At 46.9% G+C, this 17,490-nt stretch overlaps 1 protein-coding gene across 2 annotated transcripts in view; it reads right to left on the bottom strand.

Moving 5' to 3' along the window:
• The window catches only part of mRNA-cap (RNA guanylyltransferase and 5'-phosphatase mRNA capping enzyme), a 124,543-nt gene that overhangs the window by 34,434 nt on the left and 72,619 nt on the right, over positions 1 to 17,490 (bottom strand). For both annotated transcript variants that reach the window (XM_075690398.1, XM_075690399.1), the window contains exons 14-15: positions 17,076 to 17,240; positions 10,985 to 11,056 (exon numbers count right to left, since the gene is read on the bottom strand). In XM_075690398.1, coding sequence (XP_075546513.1) covers positions 10,985 to 11,056; positions 17,076 to 17,240 — 237 coding nt within the window. The remainder of the gene's footprint in view (positions 1 to 10,984; positions 11,057 to 17,075; positions 17,241 to 17,490) is intronic.

Consider the following 17,490-nt stretch of genomic DNA (forward strand, 5'->3'; position numbering starts at 1 on the left):
GGCTTCCCGGCAGCGCTCCTCGTGCTGCCATTAAGCCACACCTTAAGGCAAGGTTCTCTGCCATTCAAAGTTTCATTATCTCCCAGGGAAACCCACCCTCTCCACACCCCTATATGTTGAAGCCCCTTTCTCCCCTCCTTCATCGTTGCCCATTCTCCTCCTCTTTACGGGTCGTTATTTTGGGTTTAGCTGTTAGTAAATAGCGCACACGGTGCCAGCGAACTTGAATACAGTTCACGATAAACTGTGCTCAACTACTGCTCATCACCACAGCAGAAGCTGAAGATCATCAGCGTAGCCAAAGAGGGTTTGAAAAGAGCGTTCACTGAAGATACGACGTGGATGAGTCGTGCATCCATGAAGATGTGAGTGTTGTTGTATGCAGGTTTACACCCCAAGATTATTTTTCTTTCTTTCCGGGCTGTTGTAAGGGGGGGTCAGGCGAAAAGATACGGTGTACATGGCCCATGCACTAGGAGATTACAAGTGGATGGAGTGAGTTAAGAAAAGTGGCTTCAGTGCATCACACCCAGTGCACCCAGTGTTAGATGTCACATGACCTGCTAAGTTTTCGAGACGTGGCATAGTTGTGCATGGAATGCTCATTTTGGAACAAGCACACGCGCTTCCCGCTTCTGACGCCCCTCATCAAGCCAGCTCGCAGTCATCGTGCTCCGTACATAGTGCATCAATCCTTGCAGTCATTGAGTGAACTGTTTTTATGTGTGTTTAGGCATGTTATACCACACATTAGTTAGCAAGCAGACACTTCCTGCAATTTACACTGCCCATAAGACTATGAGTCTTACTTTGTCAAAAAGCAAAATAGTTTGCTATCTCTATCAATGCATCGCCCTGCAGATGAAACTGTGACATCTTTTTATGAATTGAGCACTTAGTTTTCTCGGCACGGACGTTTTTTCGCGAATTTTTTCCCACCACATTTGATTGAGGTTAAAGTGAATTCGTCATAAGTGTTTATCCATTACGCAATAAAATATTGGTGTGGCGACAGACTCTGTGCAGCCTCCGCCTTGTTATTATCCGGCCCAGCATAACCCGGCTACACGCTGGACTGCGTTACCGATAAAACATCGCACCAGCGCTGCGTCACCCGAGGTATGCGTCACCGATGATGGCTACAAAAACAGGCTGCCCGGCTGAGAGGCGTTGCTTTTTTCCTTCCACTACCGAGATGAGCGTAGCGTTGGTATCATGGAGGAAGGAAACTCAGGAGAGGCCCTGACGTCACTCTTTGTGAAGCTAAAGTGAAGCCGGAAGCTGGCATTGCTCATGGCGTTGCTCCGCCTATCGGGCCAGCTTTCCTCTCTTGCTTACATTTCTCGTGAAACCACGCTGCACTGCGCGCAACTGTGCCGCTCGGACCCGCGCGCTCCGCAGCAATACTAAGCAATCATTAGCACGTTCGCATGATTCCGCCAAAGAGGGCAAAATTTCCCGCGGATATTCCTTCGTCCGTTGCCATTGCCGTGGCGCGGTACATTGCGTACAGCGTTGCATGTGCATTCATTTCACGAACTTTAGTTCCTCCTGTCTCACCTGGCCACAGCAACATCCGGGAGAGCATGGTCCAGATAACGCAGCGAAACAAAACACGGAGACCAAAGCAAACCTTCCCGCACGGCGCCTTTGCCACGGTACAAAACCTACGAAGCAACATGTGTGAGCGCACAGAACCAAAACAGAGCTGCCATTGTGGCCCGAAAGGCGTGGCCGCTACGGCAAAGAAATAAAAAATCAGCAAAAAAGAGGCGAACCTACTACGTCACTTCCTCCACACTTTTTTTCTAGCGCGCGGAGGGGGTAGGGCCTCTCCTCAGTTTCCTTCCTCCATGGTTGGTATGCTCGTCCGTCGCCATCGCTAACCGAACAAACAGTTGTTACATTTTTATGTTGGAATTCGCCCTTCGGCAGACGCGACATTCCACATCGGTGACCCAGACGTGACGAAACCGACCAGAGGGCTGGAGGAATGCTCCGAGCAGTGAAGTGACATGCCTGGCGACTTTAGCGCACTGGCATTGAATGCAGGAGTGCGCCCAGGTGCGGAAATCTCGCTGCAAGGAGGGCCAGACATAGCGGCCGGCCACGAGGCGTGTAGAGGCACGTATGCTGGGATGGCTGAGATTATGTAGCTGGGTGAAGAGGCCACGGCGATGGGAAAGGGGCACGTAAGGCCTGCTTCGTGCTGTTGACATGTAGCAGTAGATAGTCGTCGATCCAGGTATGGAGACTTGTTGCAGTTGTAGTGATGACCCGCCCTTGAGAAGTTCCTGCAGTTCGACGTTCGTAGTCTGAGCCTCGGCGAGGACGTCAGCTGTTATCCGTGAGGAGCTGACAGCTGCCACACGCGAAAGTGCGTCGGCGACCACGTTGTTCTTCCTGCTGATATGTTGGATGTCGGAGGTAAACTGGGCAATGAACGAGAGCTGGTTCTGCGGGACCGGTGGAAGTCTGTCGCGGCGTTGAGAGAAGGCCTAGGTCAGAGGTTTATGGTCGGTGTAAATAGTGCAGTGCTGTGCTTCAAGAATGAGGTGGAAGTGTTGAACTGCTTCGTATGTCACCAGACGTTCTCTGTAGTAAGCTGGCGAACTTGACGGGGCGGGGGTTGTGGTATCGTCGGTCGGACTGGCCGGAAGGGGCCATTTTCCGAGCTGAGAGTTTCTTGGAGAAGAACGCCAAGGGATGCCAGGTGTTGTCTACGCATTGCATAAGGGCGGCAAAGACAGCGAAGCTAGAGGCGTCCGTGAAGAGCCCCAAGGGAGTGTCTGGCACGGGATGGGAGAGAAGTGCGGCGGTGCAGAGAGGAGCTTTACATTTTTTGAAAAGTTGTGTTAAAGCGAGTGTCTACGTGACTGGTTGGTTTCCTCGTAGATCAGCGAAGGCATCATGGAGGGGAGCCTGGTAGTCGGCTGCGTGTGGCAAGAAACGCCTGTAAAAGTTCAGCATGCCGAGGAAACGGCAAAGGTCTTTAGCGGTGATGGGTTGAGGGTAATTTTGCAGGTCTGAGATGCGTTGAGGCAAAGGTCGAGTTCCTTCTGATGAAACTTCATGGCCGAGAAATTTGACGACTGAAGCGCCGAGTGTGCTCTTTGGGACATTGACAAGTAGGATGTGGTTATCGAGGCGTTGGAAGAGTAGACGAAGGTGCCTGTGGTGTTCGTCGGCGTTGCGGGAAAAGACCAATATGTCATCAAAATAGACAAAACAGAAGTCGAGGCCGCGGACGACTTCGTCAATGAAGCGTTGAAAGGTTTGTCCAGCAGTCCTCAGGCCAAAGCTCATGAAGGGAAACTCGAACAAGCCGAAAGGGGCAATGATTGCAGTTTTCAGGACGTCGTTCGGATTGACGGGTATCTGTGTGTAGGCCTTCACCAAGCCTAGAACTGAAAAAACGTGGCAGCCATAAATGCGATGGGCGAAGTCCTGTACGAGGTGAACAGGGTACCTGTCCGGAATGGTGTGGGCGTTGAGGGCACGGTAGTCCCCACACAGCCGCCAGCCTTCGGTCTTCTTCGGGACAAGGTGAAGTGGGGAGGCCCATGGGCCGTCGGAGTGGCAGGCGATTCACTCACGGAGCATGGCTTCGAACTCAGCTTTGGTTATGCGCATGATGTCCGGGGCAAGGTGACGGGCACAGCAGAAAACCGGGGGGCCTGGGATGGTCCGGATGTAGTGCACAGTGGTGTGCTGCACATCATGTGGCAACCCGCTAGGGCGTGTCAAACCGGGAAATTTGGCGAGGATGGCATTGTAGGGTGAATGATTTTCAACACCGAGTACTTTGATGCTTGGCTGGTGGGTAGTCCTTCGCTGTCCTGGCAAAGAATATCCCGCTGTCGCGTCGATGAGAGAGACGTGGTGGCAGTCCGGAAGGAGGTTGTTGTACGCCAAAAAGTCTGAGCCGATGACTGGCTCGATGACGAAATTCCAATGAAGGTCACGGCGTAGGTTGTTAAGCTGGACGTGCAGGCGGAGCGAGCCGTAAGTCTTGATTGTGGACCGGTTTGCCACGCTAAGCTCGAAAGACGTAGGGGGACAGGTACCTTGAAGATGGGCTCATGGGTAGCAGCAAATGTTGGAACCGCTGTCGACAAGGAACTGCTGCTTTGTAATTTGGTCAGTGACGAAGATGTGACGGCCTCCAGGTTGGCAGCTCGCAGCTGTGTCTACGAGCTGCCGTTAGCATTTCCCTTATGTCCAGCGGAGCAGGGTGGTCGACATTGTCATGCTCTGTCCCCGATGCGTTGATGGTAGTAGCACCAGACATCGTCACCAGGCTGCTGCGACGGGGTGCTGTTACAGTCACGGCTTTGCGTGTGGCGCGTTGGAAAGTGTAGATCCAGACGTCGTGCCACTCGCAAAGCTGTGACCTTAACTCTTTTCAGCTGGGCAGCCTGTTTTTGTAGCCACCGTCGGTGACGCATACCTCGGGTGACGCAGCGGTGGCGCTATGTTTTATTGGTAACGCAGTCCAGTGTGTAGCCGTGTTACACTGGGCCGGATGATAACAAGGCGGAAGTATATGCGCAGAGTGTGTCGGCACATTGGCAAGAAAGATTTTATATTTGCTTCATTTTGCTCATGTTTGTTATGTGTGGGGATTAAAGTGTGCCCCGGCGCCCTTGCACAGGCATATAACTAGTCTATCTTTCCAATGCCTCTCCCCTTTCCACTCGCAGTGGTGGTCCAGCCAGCCTAGGATTTGGAGCAATGACCTATGGCACTGCCCCAGTCTGGCTTGATCCTCCATGCCCCATGGCAGTGCCCAGTGGTCTCCGGCAAAGGCTTGGTTTGAGGACAATGGCTGTCCTATGCTATGTGGACGACCTCACCTTCACCGATGGCAATAATTAACAAGCTCGTTCTACACTACGGAGACAGCCCCTCAACAGAGATGCCAGCAGTCCATCGGGCCACAAGAAATGACAATACCGAAGCAGATTTGTAAGCATCACATTGTGCTCGATTTATTAGGACATTTAGCAGGAAATGCGAACTGGATTGTTTAGGGACTCGTGACAGATGTTAGTGGGAAAGTGTAGAGACCAAACTCCCACCAACTCAGTGTGACCACATGTGCGGTTACATGAATTTGATGTGGGCTTGTATATTGTGTGTTAATATTGCAAGTGTGTCTTGTATGCAGTTGCCTATTTCATGTCTTGTGCACCAGGAACCATGACACTAGTGTTGATCCTTTCCGGACGCACTTGTACATTGCGAGTTAATAATGTAAATGTGTCGTGCATGCCGTTGCCTATATTCATGTCTCGCGCACTGGGAACCGTGACACTTGTGTTGATCCTTTCTGGACGCTAAGCCATATGCAGTGCCTCATGCTCGCACACGGTCGTACTGCACTGAGCCCCACTTATCGGAGGCCCAAGCCAAAAGAGGCTGTCTGAGCTCTTGTAAATGGGCCAATTTTGATTATCATGAGAGCAAGCTGCATGTACTCGCGATGTTCTAGCGGTGCACATGACACAATATGGCCGCCAAGGAATGAGTCAGAAACACAGAGCATTACGGTATCGGCTGGTGCAATTGACGAGATTGCTGAGCTTCGTCCCTGAGCGGTATTCTTGGTTGTCGATCGCTTTTGAGGCTGTCACTATGCAATGTTTCATGGGACCCGGCACTAGACATGTCAGCATTCACAGGCAACGACATTCTCGCCACCATGTTGAGACTGCACGCTTGGCACTGCATGAGGAATACTGTCGGAAACGTCCAGTGCCAAGTCGTGCGAAATCTTGCAAAACTGACCATATCCTCGAATTTAGCACTGCTGTGTGTTTGTTGGGCGTGATGATATGTGGACTTGGATAACATTCTAGTGCCAGCAGACAAGCACAAAAGGGGGACATAGTGGTGTCTGTGTCTCCCTTTCGTCCTTGTCTGTCAGTTCTAGAATGTTATCCAAGTATCCTCAAAAGTGACAAGTCATGAACATGGCCCCTGCAGCGGACATAATATAGTCTGATGATGAAGACAAAACGTTGACTCGCCATCCTGGCCCTGCAAAAGTGCTTGTCCAGTGAAGCTGTTCAAAACCACCACTACAACTGTTGAGGGTGGTATGCAATGCTTCATTGCTCAATTCCTCCTCCAGTGCATTATTCATCCACAGAAGAATGTGGACGTGCAGAATTTCCCTGTGCTAAAATTCCACTGCAATCAACCAGTGGCAGCATGCTGCCACTGGTAGTATGCCGTGCACTCGCCGCCATCGTCAAGATCCCTGGGTGATTCCGCTGGCAGCTGTACGAACTGTCCCATCTCCCTTCCGGATGACTCTCTTGATCTGACCGCCACCACACGTGCCTGGAGCCCGGGCATAGCTGGCACACTGAACCGTCCATTCACAATCAAGCCCAGTCCCATGACGTCAACGATCATGCCTATAAATTCCAAGCCGGATCCTTCCTTCTTCAGTGGGCAAGGTGGCAGCATTACGAGCATCATGCTTACCCGCTGCCTATTTCTTACGCAGGTATGTTACTTTCAGAATGCCCGCTGCATTCGCTCTGATGATCAATTCTTACTGCTGCTCCCTTGCCCACACCATTCTCGCAGATGCTTTACTTATGTTTTTTTGTACTCGCAGCTTGCTGTTTGTATTAGTAGATTGTTACAGAGTGGTGACGTTGAAAGCAATTCTGGTCCTCACTCCCAAAAAAATCCGAGCCTTTCGCAAGGTTTTGACGATCAACCATCGATGTCTGAAATGCTCGCTGAGCCCTTGAACGGACAGAAAAAATAAGCTGAGGACATCGCTGAAATGAAGAACTTTCAACAATCTGGTAATACACGTTTTGAAACTATCGAATCGCGTCTGGCTGCTTTGGAGTCCTTGTCACATAAGCCTGCCGTTCCAAACGGCAGCCTTAACAGTGAACTCGCACGTCTAACAAACAAAATTCACAACCTTTCAACTAAAAATGTTGAATTAGAAAACCGTGCTCGAACGAACAATTTAATCTTACACGGTCTGCCAGAATCCTCTGATGAAGATAATAAACGCCTGTCCTCAGACATTGCAAAATGGTTTGAGGATAAACTTAAAATGAGCTGTCCTCAAATAGAAAGATGCCATCATCTTGGCCTTCACGTGACCGTCCGCGACCGGTGATTATGAAACTTCTGGACTATCGGGAGAAAGTTTCGGTGTTAAAAGGTGGTCACAAGCTAAAGGAAACCGATTACAGTATTTCGGAAGATTTTTCACTATGCGTCCGGAATATCCGCAAAAAACTTTGGGAAGCGTCTGAGAGCTTTAGGAACAACGGGTGCACGGTCCGCATACGGTTTGACCATATATTTATCGATAAAGTTCGCTATAACTGGAATAGCGCTTCTAATACATTAGAGAAAATACATCGTAACACAGCACTAAATAGCGTCACAGCTGCCTCTCCGCCTTGACTCCTTCGTCGCAAAACCAATGACCTCCGTGTATTAAATATTAACGCAAGAAGCCTTCTAAATAAATTTTCCAACTTCATCACTCTAGTAACTGCTCATTCCCCCCATATTATAGGCATTATGGAAACATGGCTACATGACGGCATATACGACTCCGAAGTTGCGTTAAGTGGATACACGTTGGTAAGAGTTGACAGACCAAATGGTAGAGGTGGCGGTGTCGCCCTCTATATACAGTCGCACCTGAAGTTTTCAGTTCTTGAAACCCCATGTGAAATTGAATTGCTTTTGTGCAAGATTCATTTGGAGTGTTCTACCGGCCTCTTGGCTCTTGTGGTGGTCAGTTCGGTTTTCTTAGCAACATTTTACATGATTTGAAATCATCAAATATAATACTTATGGGAGATTCTAATGCGCCAGGCATTCACTGGCCTTCTCTCACCATTACCGGCTGCGACGTGTCACTCTCAAGAAAATTATTGCGCCTTTCCCTATCACTCGGTCTTAAGCAGATTGTCCACGAGAACACCAAGGAAACGGCTGCCCTAGATTTAGTTTTCCTTGGCTCAAGCCTTTTAGAAAGTGGCTTCCAGAGCTGCGTTACTGATGGGATTTCTGACCACAAAGCTGTACTGTTCTCGGTTTGCTGTATTGTTCCCAAACCGCAGATTGAGTACTGCACTTTTCATGATTTTAGCCGCGCCAATGATGCTGCAATTACCGAAACACTTAGTGAATTGTTTGAGAAGTTTCATGAATTATCTTTGAACAATGATGTCGATGTTGCTGTAGGGTTTTTTGAGAATATTGCTGAAACATGTATTAACCAGTTTGTTCCCCTGAAAACAAAAAAGAAAAATATTAATTCCCCGTGGATGACAAGAGGACTACTGCATTTATTGCGTCGTGTTTCGCGATTGTGCAAGTCTAAAAGAAATGGTAATCCTGACAAAATTGCAGAGTTCAATGATGCCAAGAAGGAAGTTTGCCAGAAACTAACATCTGCCAAGGATTTCTACCATGCTGTTACTTTGCCAAAATTAATAAAAACAAGCCCTCGTATGTTCTGGAAATTGATGATGCCAAGTAACAGCACTACTAAGTTTAGTTGTTAAGGACGTTGCAGTTTCAGATTCACTCACGATTGCTTCCGCTTTTAACACCTATTTTCATACCGTGTTCACACAGGATAACTCTTCACTTCCACCTTTTAGCTGTGACTCATACCCTCCTATTGAAGACATCGTCGTCTCTAGTTCAGGTGTTCTGAACATGAGCCTCCATTTAGATACTAAAAAGAGCTGCGGCCCAGATGACATACCCAATTCTTTCCTCATTCGCTACTCCCTTTGGACAAGCAGATACCTCTCCGTTATCTTCCGTAAAACATTATCCACCTCCACTGTTCCCCAATCCTGGAAGCTTGCTACGGTCATTCCGATATACAAATCCGGTAATGCTCAACTGCCCACTCATGCAAGTTACTCGAACATATAATTTTTAAGCCCATCACGGAATTTCTTGAAAGCCACAATATCCTATCCAATTATCAACATGGTTTCCGTCGTGGATATAGCACCATTACCCAACTAATCGAATTCACGCACAATATTTGTCAGTCATTAGATTTAGGCGGACAGATTGGCATTTTTGTTGACTTATCCAAAGCTTTCGACACCGTCCCACACCCAAAACTCCTCTACAAGCTTAACTCCATTCTAAATAACCCTTCTCTGGTTGGTTGGATACATAGCTTCCTAACCCAGCGTTCTCAGTCTGTGCACTTTAACGGCTCTATTTCCTCTCCTGTCAGTGTTTCATCCGGCGTCCCACAAGGTTCTGTTTTAGGCCTGCTTCTTTTCTTATTATATATTAATGACTTGCCGCATTGCATGTCTGTTAATATTCATCTTTATGCTGATGATTGCGTCCTCTATCATAGTATTAACACACCAATGGATCATGATTTACTTAATGACTCCTTTGCAAAATTTTGTAGGTGGTGCAAGGAATGGAAAATGAACATTAATTTCTCTAAAACTGTTCCCATTTCCTTCTCCAGACGGCCATCTCCATCACTTTTCACGTACAATTTCCATGGTCAAGATTAAAAAGAGTAACCGAATTTAAATACCTTGGTCTTCATTTCTCCCATGACATGTCATGGTCGAAACACATTGACATCATATGTAACAAAGCTTTTAGACGTCTCGGTTACCTCCATCGTTCATTGTGTAAGGCTCCAAAGGGTACCAAACCGATGACGTATAAAACACTTGTCCGCCCCATTCTTGATTATGGCTGCATCATATGGAATCCTCATAAGAAATCCGATATTAAAAGTTAGAATCAGTCCAAAAGAAATCAGTGCGCTTCATTTTTCGCAACTATAGCCAAGATTTTTCCCCTTCTTCCCATTATACAGCTACAGGTCTTACAGTTCTTTCATCTCGCCGCCGCTTAGAATGCATGAAATTTTTACACACGCTGATTCATTCTGAGCGCCTTGTTACACTAAATAATTATTTGAACTTTAGTCCACCTTCTATCACTAGGAGTTCTCATAATCTCAACCTTATCTTTTTCTTTTGCCAAACGGAGATGTTCAAGCACAGCTTCTTTCCATTGGCCATTAAGCTCTGGAATTCACTGCCTCGAAGCATCCGCTCTTTACCTACGCAAGAATTTTTGAAAACAATTACATATACTTGTTATTCATGTTTTTTGTGCCTGTATCTCGTTTTCTTGCTTTCCTTTTTTTTTCACTGCCCACTGCTGCAATAGCCTCACCGAGGCTGCAGTATGTATGAGTAAATAAATAAATAAATAAATAAATAAATAAATAAATAAATTTCTTTTCCCTTTGCCGCTCCTCATATTCACGTTGCTACTCGAGAGTTTTGAACTATGCGTTTCCTACCCATAACGGTGCTGCAACAACAATGAAATCAGTTGCTAGGCTGGTTCTTCTATATATGAAAGGCTAGTGACGTCACTCCCCATGTTGCAAGCTGCTGTGGCGATGGCAGCTTGCGCAACAGTAATCTTTACCGGGAAACATATGCAGGGAGTACTACATGCTTTGCATTGTTCGCAGGAGCGCCTCATCATCAGTTATGTGGTTTGGATGCTTGTTTTGTGCTTGTTCTTTATTCAAGTGAATGCGTGATACCAAAGAATGTATGCACTTTTCACTTCAACTGCTGAAGGTTTCTTTTTTTAATGAGGACACCACCGTGAAGAATTCCGACCACCTAGAGGTTGAGATCTTTTACAGCTTAACAGTAAAAAATCTGCGCACAAGCATAATTACTTCCTGCCTCACACTCTATAAAGTGGCTGCCACTGTTGGTAACCAGATGTGCAATCATGTGTCTATCAGCAGAATGCCACAGGGGTGGGCAGCCATGACTCAATCTTATAAACTGCTAAGACAGCTCATATTCATAAAGAGTTGTATAGAAAAGGAGGCCACACTTGTACACCTGCACAGGTTGCACAACTTGCCCGGAGAACTGCAACAAGGATCACTCACGTCCATTTTGGGCTGGAAGATGAGGCCATCCAACTCGTGAGGCATGCTCTGTGCAAACTTGTCACTCAGCAACTGTAAACAGTGGCAGTAGAAAAAACAAACTCCTGAAAGCACAATACATGCTTGGAAATATAAGCAGTCTATCAGAGCTTACTAAATGCAGTGGTCAGTGGAGTGTTAAAATGGCAAACAGTTTGCTAACATCAATCACTATTTCACTCGATTCATGCTACACATTTGCTATTCAAGGTCTTCAGACATCCAGAATTTACAAATAACATTTTAAATTGATAGATCTACACAATATCGATTTCTCAGTCCTGACAGCATAGGATGAAAGGCGACAAAATGGCTTATATAAAAGATACCTCCAAATCGATGACACTGATGTACCGGCGCCTAACTTATGGTGCAAAATAAAAAAAACAAATTGAACTTTGGCCTTTATTTTCACATCCAGTAAACAACCTCTCACCGCAAAACTTGCAAATGGTATGGAGTTCTGAAAGAATACCTTGTTAGTGGGAACTGATTTAGTGTTTCTCTTTAGTACAGTCGAATCCGACAATATCGAACCCGTTCACATCGAATTATTCTATATATCGAACAATTTCTGGACACGGTATAATTACAATGAGTACACATAACAAAAGTTACGCTTACATTGAATAAAAAAAGCAGCGACTCCCTATATATCGAACGTCGAGCGGCGGGAAAGTGCCCCCAGAAGTTAGCTTTCCCTCGCGGTAGCGGGGAAACCTGGCGGCGCGGCTCCATCCAACTGCTCTCCCTACCATGACCGCGCTACCTCGAATGAGCCGTCAACGGCCCCTGCAAAAAATGATCCTGGGCCGCCCGCAGCGCTTGCCAAGACAGTCAATCGGAGGCGCTCGTGCCCTTGTCGTGCAAGATGGCGAAAGTTCGAGTTGTCTCGCTGATTTTCCGGTTTGTTGTCTGTGCGCCTTGTGGGCCTTCTCCCGCAGTGTTGCCGTGATGGAGCGGCAGAATTTGCCTTTCGTCATGAAGCATGAAATCAGAAATCGGGTCCAATGCGGTGAGAGATCGGATGTCCCCGCAGCATGAATGATTCCGAGGAGCACTCTCAGCACGATTTTGAATAAGGGGGAGATTAGGGCTAAAGTGGTCAAACTCGCGACCCGGTGCCCGTGGTGCCCCATGCGTATGCACGGCCATGTGCAAGTGGTTCATCCAAAATTGCTTCAGCCGTGGCAGCTTCCGTGCACTTGGTGATGACTGTAAATTCTCATGAATGCGATGCAGCCGTTGCCGGTGTTACCGAAGTTTGGAGCGAGCTGTCAGAATTTCCGGAAGCTGTTGACGAATCCACGGTGGATGAGTTTGTGATAGCAAATGATGGTGTCGCGACCACGGGTGAGTCCGAAAACGTAGACTACATTGCCGACATCGTACTGAGCACAAGTGAAAGTGGACACAATGAGGAAAGCAACGACGGTCCTTTGCCCACATACTCCGAAGTGATTGGTGTGCTCGCACTAGTCCGGTGATTCTGTGCAAATGCACAAGGTTGCAGCCTCAGCTACTCCGACTCCTTAGACAATGTGGGGAAGTGCGTGCGTCGCAGGCAGCGAAATTGCCCAAGCAGAAGAAAATGCAGGCCTATTTCATGCGAAACTAAGCTAGTTTCTTCAAAAAAGTGATTTTATAAATGCTATGTGCTTTTATGACATCCAATTATTTAGCAGGCTTATATCGAATTATGCTCTATATCGAACTGATTGGCATTTTTTGCTAGTTCGATATAGCCAGGTTCGACTGTATCCGTTTAAGATTAAGGTTGTACTTGGACTGCACAATGCTTGTCCAAATGATTATTATTACTAAGGCTATGAAAATATCAAGAATACTGTATTGAATAATGATATGCAGATGTAGTTATCTACATGCTTCTTTCTTTTACTTTAATGCACTTTAACATGGCAAATGTGCTGCCAACAGTAAAAAGTTAGACTAATAAACCATTACAGTGAATAACAAGCATTTGTATTGGTGGTAACAGTCTGACCAACAACTCCCTACTGGCAGCCACAAGAACGGGTGAAAGAGGCAAGGAAAGCTACTTGCTTTAAACAACCTAATGGCCCTGTACTTGTGTGTTTAGATCTGCACCTTTCAGCAGAGTGGTAACATTCATTGGCATTGTTGTAACATTCATCGCCGATCACCCACACTCTGCACCAAGTCCCGAGTCCCACTAAGACACATATCGTGGTAAAGGATTGCCCATTACCCTATGCTAAAATTAAATCACAGGATCGTGATGTGTTGCACTAAGGGGGCCTGATGGGAACATGGTGGATAGCTGGACCATTTCCTTAGTGAGGCAACGTCCACACTCTGCACCAAGTCCCGAGTCCCACTAAGACACATATCGTGGTAAAGGATTGCCCATTACCCTATGCTAAAATTAAATCACAGGATCGTGATGTGTTGCACTAAGGGGGCCTGATGGGAACATGGTGGATAGCTGGACCATTTCCTTAGTGAGGCAACGTGAATGGGCATCACCTGTAGTGTATCGGACCATTGGTCCTCCACTCCTTATTGCAGTTGGACTCCTTTGCTAAATTACCCCCACTACCTTTCATTGTGCTAAGTTGTGCCCTTGCTGTTCATACACCCATGCCCCTTGTTACTGAGAGTTCCAACTTTGCTGCCAGTCTTAGTCTGGTGGCTGAGCCACAACAGGAGTGTGCTGAGTAACACAACATTTGACACGTATTCGTAAGTTAGACAGAAACAAACACTTCGCCAGAAATACATTCAATTTGTTTCAAATATAAAATATGCATATACAGACGAACCCACTTATAAAGTTACCAGTTTTAACAATTTATTGGTTATAACAATGAAAAGCTGCTGCACCATTACTTTTGTATGTTTTCTATGGGAAAATAACCCGCTTACTACAATGTCCCCCTGCCACATTATCGGTTATAACGATGATGTCTGGCTGCTGGGTGTTTGTGTCGAAAGGTAATGGAATGTGAAATCATTGAAAAGAAAAAAGAAAAAGTGAAATGCGAGCCGCTGCACGATCGCCTGCCACTCCAACTGCCGCCGTGCGCTTCTCTCCATGAAAGATGCACGCCAGTCTCGCGCGCACCTGTCCCGTCGCCCCTCCACCCCTCTGAACACGAGTGGGCTGTGCCTGTAACTCTGCGCCGTGCCACCCTCCGAAACATGAATGGACCGCGCCAATGCTCACAATGCTGCCGGCGCTACCCCCAGATTGTCCACTGGGCCATCCCAGTTGCTTCTTTATTCTATGGCCATCATTCTGTGCAATTCTGCTAACAGATTAAGTCGCTCGTGCTTGTCTTTGTTCGTTGCGTTGAAGTCGTTCTTCGCCACATTGTTTCTTAGCCTCATTTGACTCGCTGCCGAAACGGAAGATGGCTGATCCGCCCGCCGATCATAGGCAACGCACAACGTTGCCGGTGAAAAGAAAGCGCACTGCTATAGATTCGGAAACTAAGTGCTTCTAACTGATCAGGCGATCGATCGTCGCGAACGTGCTTGCATCGGATAGCGACAGTGACGGCCACGACGACAACGCCGATGCGGTAGGGCAGGCTATCTCAACATTGTCCGCGCAGGAGGTCCTGTAGACGATTCAGTCCCTCATGGGCTTGTTTTCGCAAGGGACCTTCTGTTTCACTATGTGGAGCACCTGGATGCCTTGGAGAAGGACGTCGGCAAGCTTCGCGTAAAGCAAGCAAGGCAGATGGACCGGCGGTTTTTTCGTTCAATCCAGTGGGAAGTATGTGATGACATGCTTGTGGCGATCACGTCCCAGCGTTTCTTCTGGATTTATTAAGCCAAGATGCTGCCGCGGCAACCTTCCTGCATTTTTTAAAAAGCGTCTTTTAGGGCAACCAAAGCAATACCTTGGCGGATCTCGCATGTCACTTGCTGCCTGTGACCCCTCTCTGCAGTTGTTATAGCAGTGCCATTCTTGAACACTGACAGTTGCGGCTTGTTAACACACAATCGGAGTGCACAGGAAGCAGAGTAAACTGTTATACGAGTCAACACAATCAGAAGCCAGATGGAGGACGGTATTGGGGAGGAGAACTGGCCTACCCGCTATTATAGTTTTCTCGGAACAGCTACGCCATCCCTCATTTTGATTTTTTTTTTCATGCAACCTGGTTATAACAATTAGTGGTATTGAATATTGTTATTCAATACCACTAATTGTCACTACCACTTGTTATGTCACTTTGTCAATACCACTTGTTATGTCACTTGAATATTGTTATAAGTGGGTTCACGTAGAATACTCGTGTAGAATAAGCAAAATAAAATAAATATAAGATATACTCAGGTTTTGAATCGAATATTTAATATATGACACGAATGGTAATCAAAATTTCCTAATATTTGCACAGCTCTAATTGTTACATTAGTACCTTCTCAGTGTCACCAAAAGTCACCCGACTTCATACTATAGTGTAGTTCACTAATAACGATATCAAGAAGAACGAAAAATCCGATCGCTATAACTAATCATCGATATATCTGGACTGCCGTTAAAAAAAGAAGCTGCCGAACAAACTTTTGTAGCTCTGAAACCAAATTTGCCACTTTTGATAAAAAATTAACGATGTAGAAAGTAGGCTGTGAAAAATAAAATGTTTATTTATACCTCTAGACAGCATCTCAAGCGTTAGGCACGCTGAAATAGTCAGAAATCTGCACTTGCTTTCGCGGAAGTTTCAGGTTCACAACTGTGGTGTGCATCAAAGTTCCAGATGCTGTGCAAACACTGGCGGTTCTGATATAGCGTGCATGAAATCAATGAGCGATTCGATCGACAACAGTGCACTTTGGATGAACATCGGGGTCGATGTCAAAGACAGCCCATTGTCAATTTTGTAGTCACTGAGCACGTGCTGGTGGGCTAGTTGGTTATACATGATTACAAAGAAGGTGCCAAATAAAACAATAGATGAAGGATGGGGACACGAGACAACCACGTGGTTAGTGTTAGTGCACCTACATGGTTGTCTCGCGTCTCCATCCTTCGTCTGTTGTTTTTTTTGGTGCCTTCTTTGTAATCTTGTAGTCACTGCTGTCGTCTGTTGCGACAGTGATCACCCTATCGGAAATCTCTTTGCAGAGCAAGGCAGCGCTATCTGCACTAAGAAACTCCTCCATTGAAGCACCACCTATTTCATCGTCAGTAGCGACGTGCTCTCAGAGTTCGCTAATGCCAGTTGCTTCTACCATGTTGGATTCACCCATGGGGGTTTTGTCCTGGCGCAAAAAGCCTGCCATTTCCAATGATCAGTATCGCCACTGGCTCTAGCCTTCATGATCGTGGTGCTCCCAGTTTTCTGAATCGTCGATATCACAGAGTGCGCAAGCTCCTACTTAGTCTTGCAAAATTTGCAGTTTCGTCTCAAGTGACACAGATTTGTGCTTTGACGGCTCACCTAACTCTGCTACCGCGGGGCACTTTCGTGCTTGCTGAGAAAGAGGGGGAGACTGTAGAAAGGTGTGCCGGCGCAGTTCACTTTTCATCCCCCCCATTTCTCTCTCTCCCTCTCTCTTCTATGGACGCTCACAGTAAAGCCCCTCCATACTACACCACCCTGAAAAAAGCATGAGCTGATGAAGGGGCTTTAGCTTGCATGACGTAGCAGCTGGCGCCGTCTTGCGGCACACTGCGCCAACTTGTGATTCTCTCCGTGGATTTTGCAACTGATGCGTAGGTGGGACGCGCTGTGCGGTAACGGCGGCAGATATGAACTCGCGTAGGCATACTTTTCGCCCCGTCTCGGTTAATGAAAACTTAACAACCAAATTTCACGATTATTCTGCATGAAAAATGCCAGCCAAAGGGAAAAAATTTCGATTGTTATATTCGATATGCAGTGAATAACATATCGTTACATGGTCTTTTTTCTCATAGCCCTAATGCATAAGTTGATACTCTTAAGTCGACTCACTGTTGTAACCAATATATCATTACATGTGGTGTCGTCACAAGTGGACTGCACTGTAGTGTCAGTCCAGACATGGTACTGTCTCGCAGTGTGCTCACCTTGTACGTAAAAGCGGCATCCCAGAACTGCTTGTGCCGCACACCAAAGGGCTCTATCTCGCGGTTGATGCGGCCCTCCTGCATGGCTGCCTTGCGTGGCTCGTACAGCTCTCGGGAGATGCATGTCAGCCGCCGACAGAAGTCCACACCCCAGACCTCCTCACCCTGCACGCAGAAAAGAGGGGGGTGGGTGCAAGCATTGAAAGGCGAAGACCCCCCCAAGGTCCCTTTGTTTCAGTGAGCCATGCAATTTCCAGCAGCAATTCATTACGGTAAGACAGGTACCGAAGAGCACAAAGATTAAATTAAAAAATATGCTTTTTGTATCGATGCAATGCACACTGAGTTGCCCCTACACTGTAGGAGACTGTCCTTCTGATGGGCATGAGGACACCTTGAAAATATGTTCATTGTG

Source organism: Dermacentor variabilis, chromosome 4, assembly GCF_050947875.1.
Source record: "Dermacentor variabilis isolate Ectoservices chromosome 4, ASM5094787v1, whole genome shotgun sequence".
Taxonomy (NCBI): Eukaryota; Metazoa; Arthropoda; class Arachnida; order Ixodida; family Ixodidae; genus Dermacentor; species Dermacentor variabilis.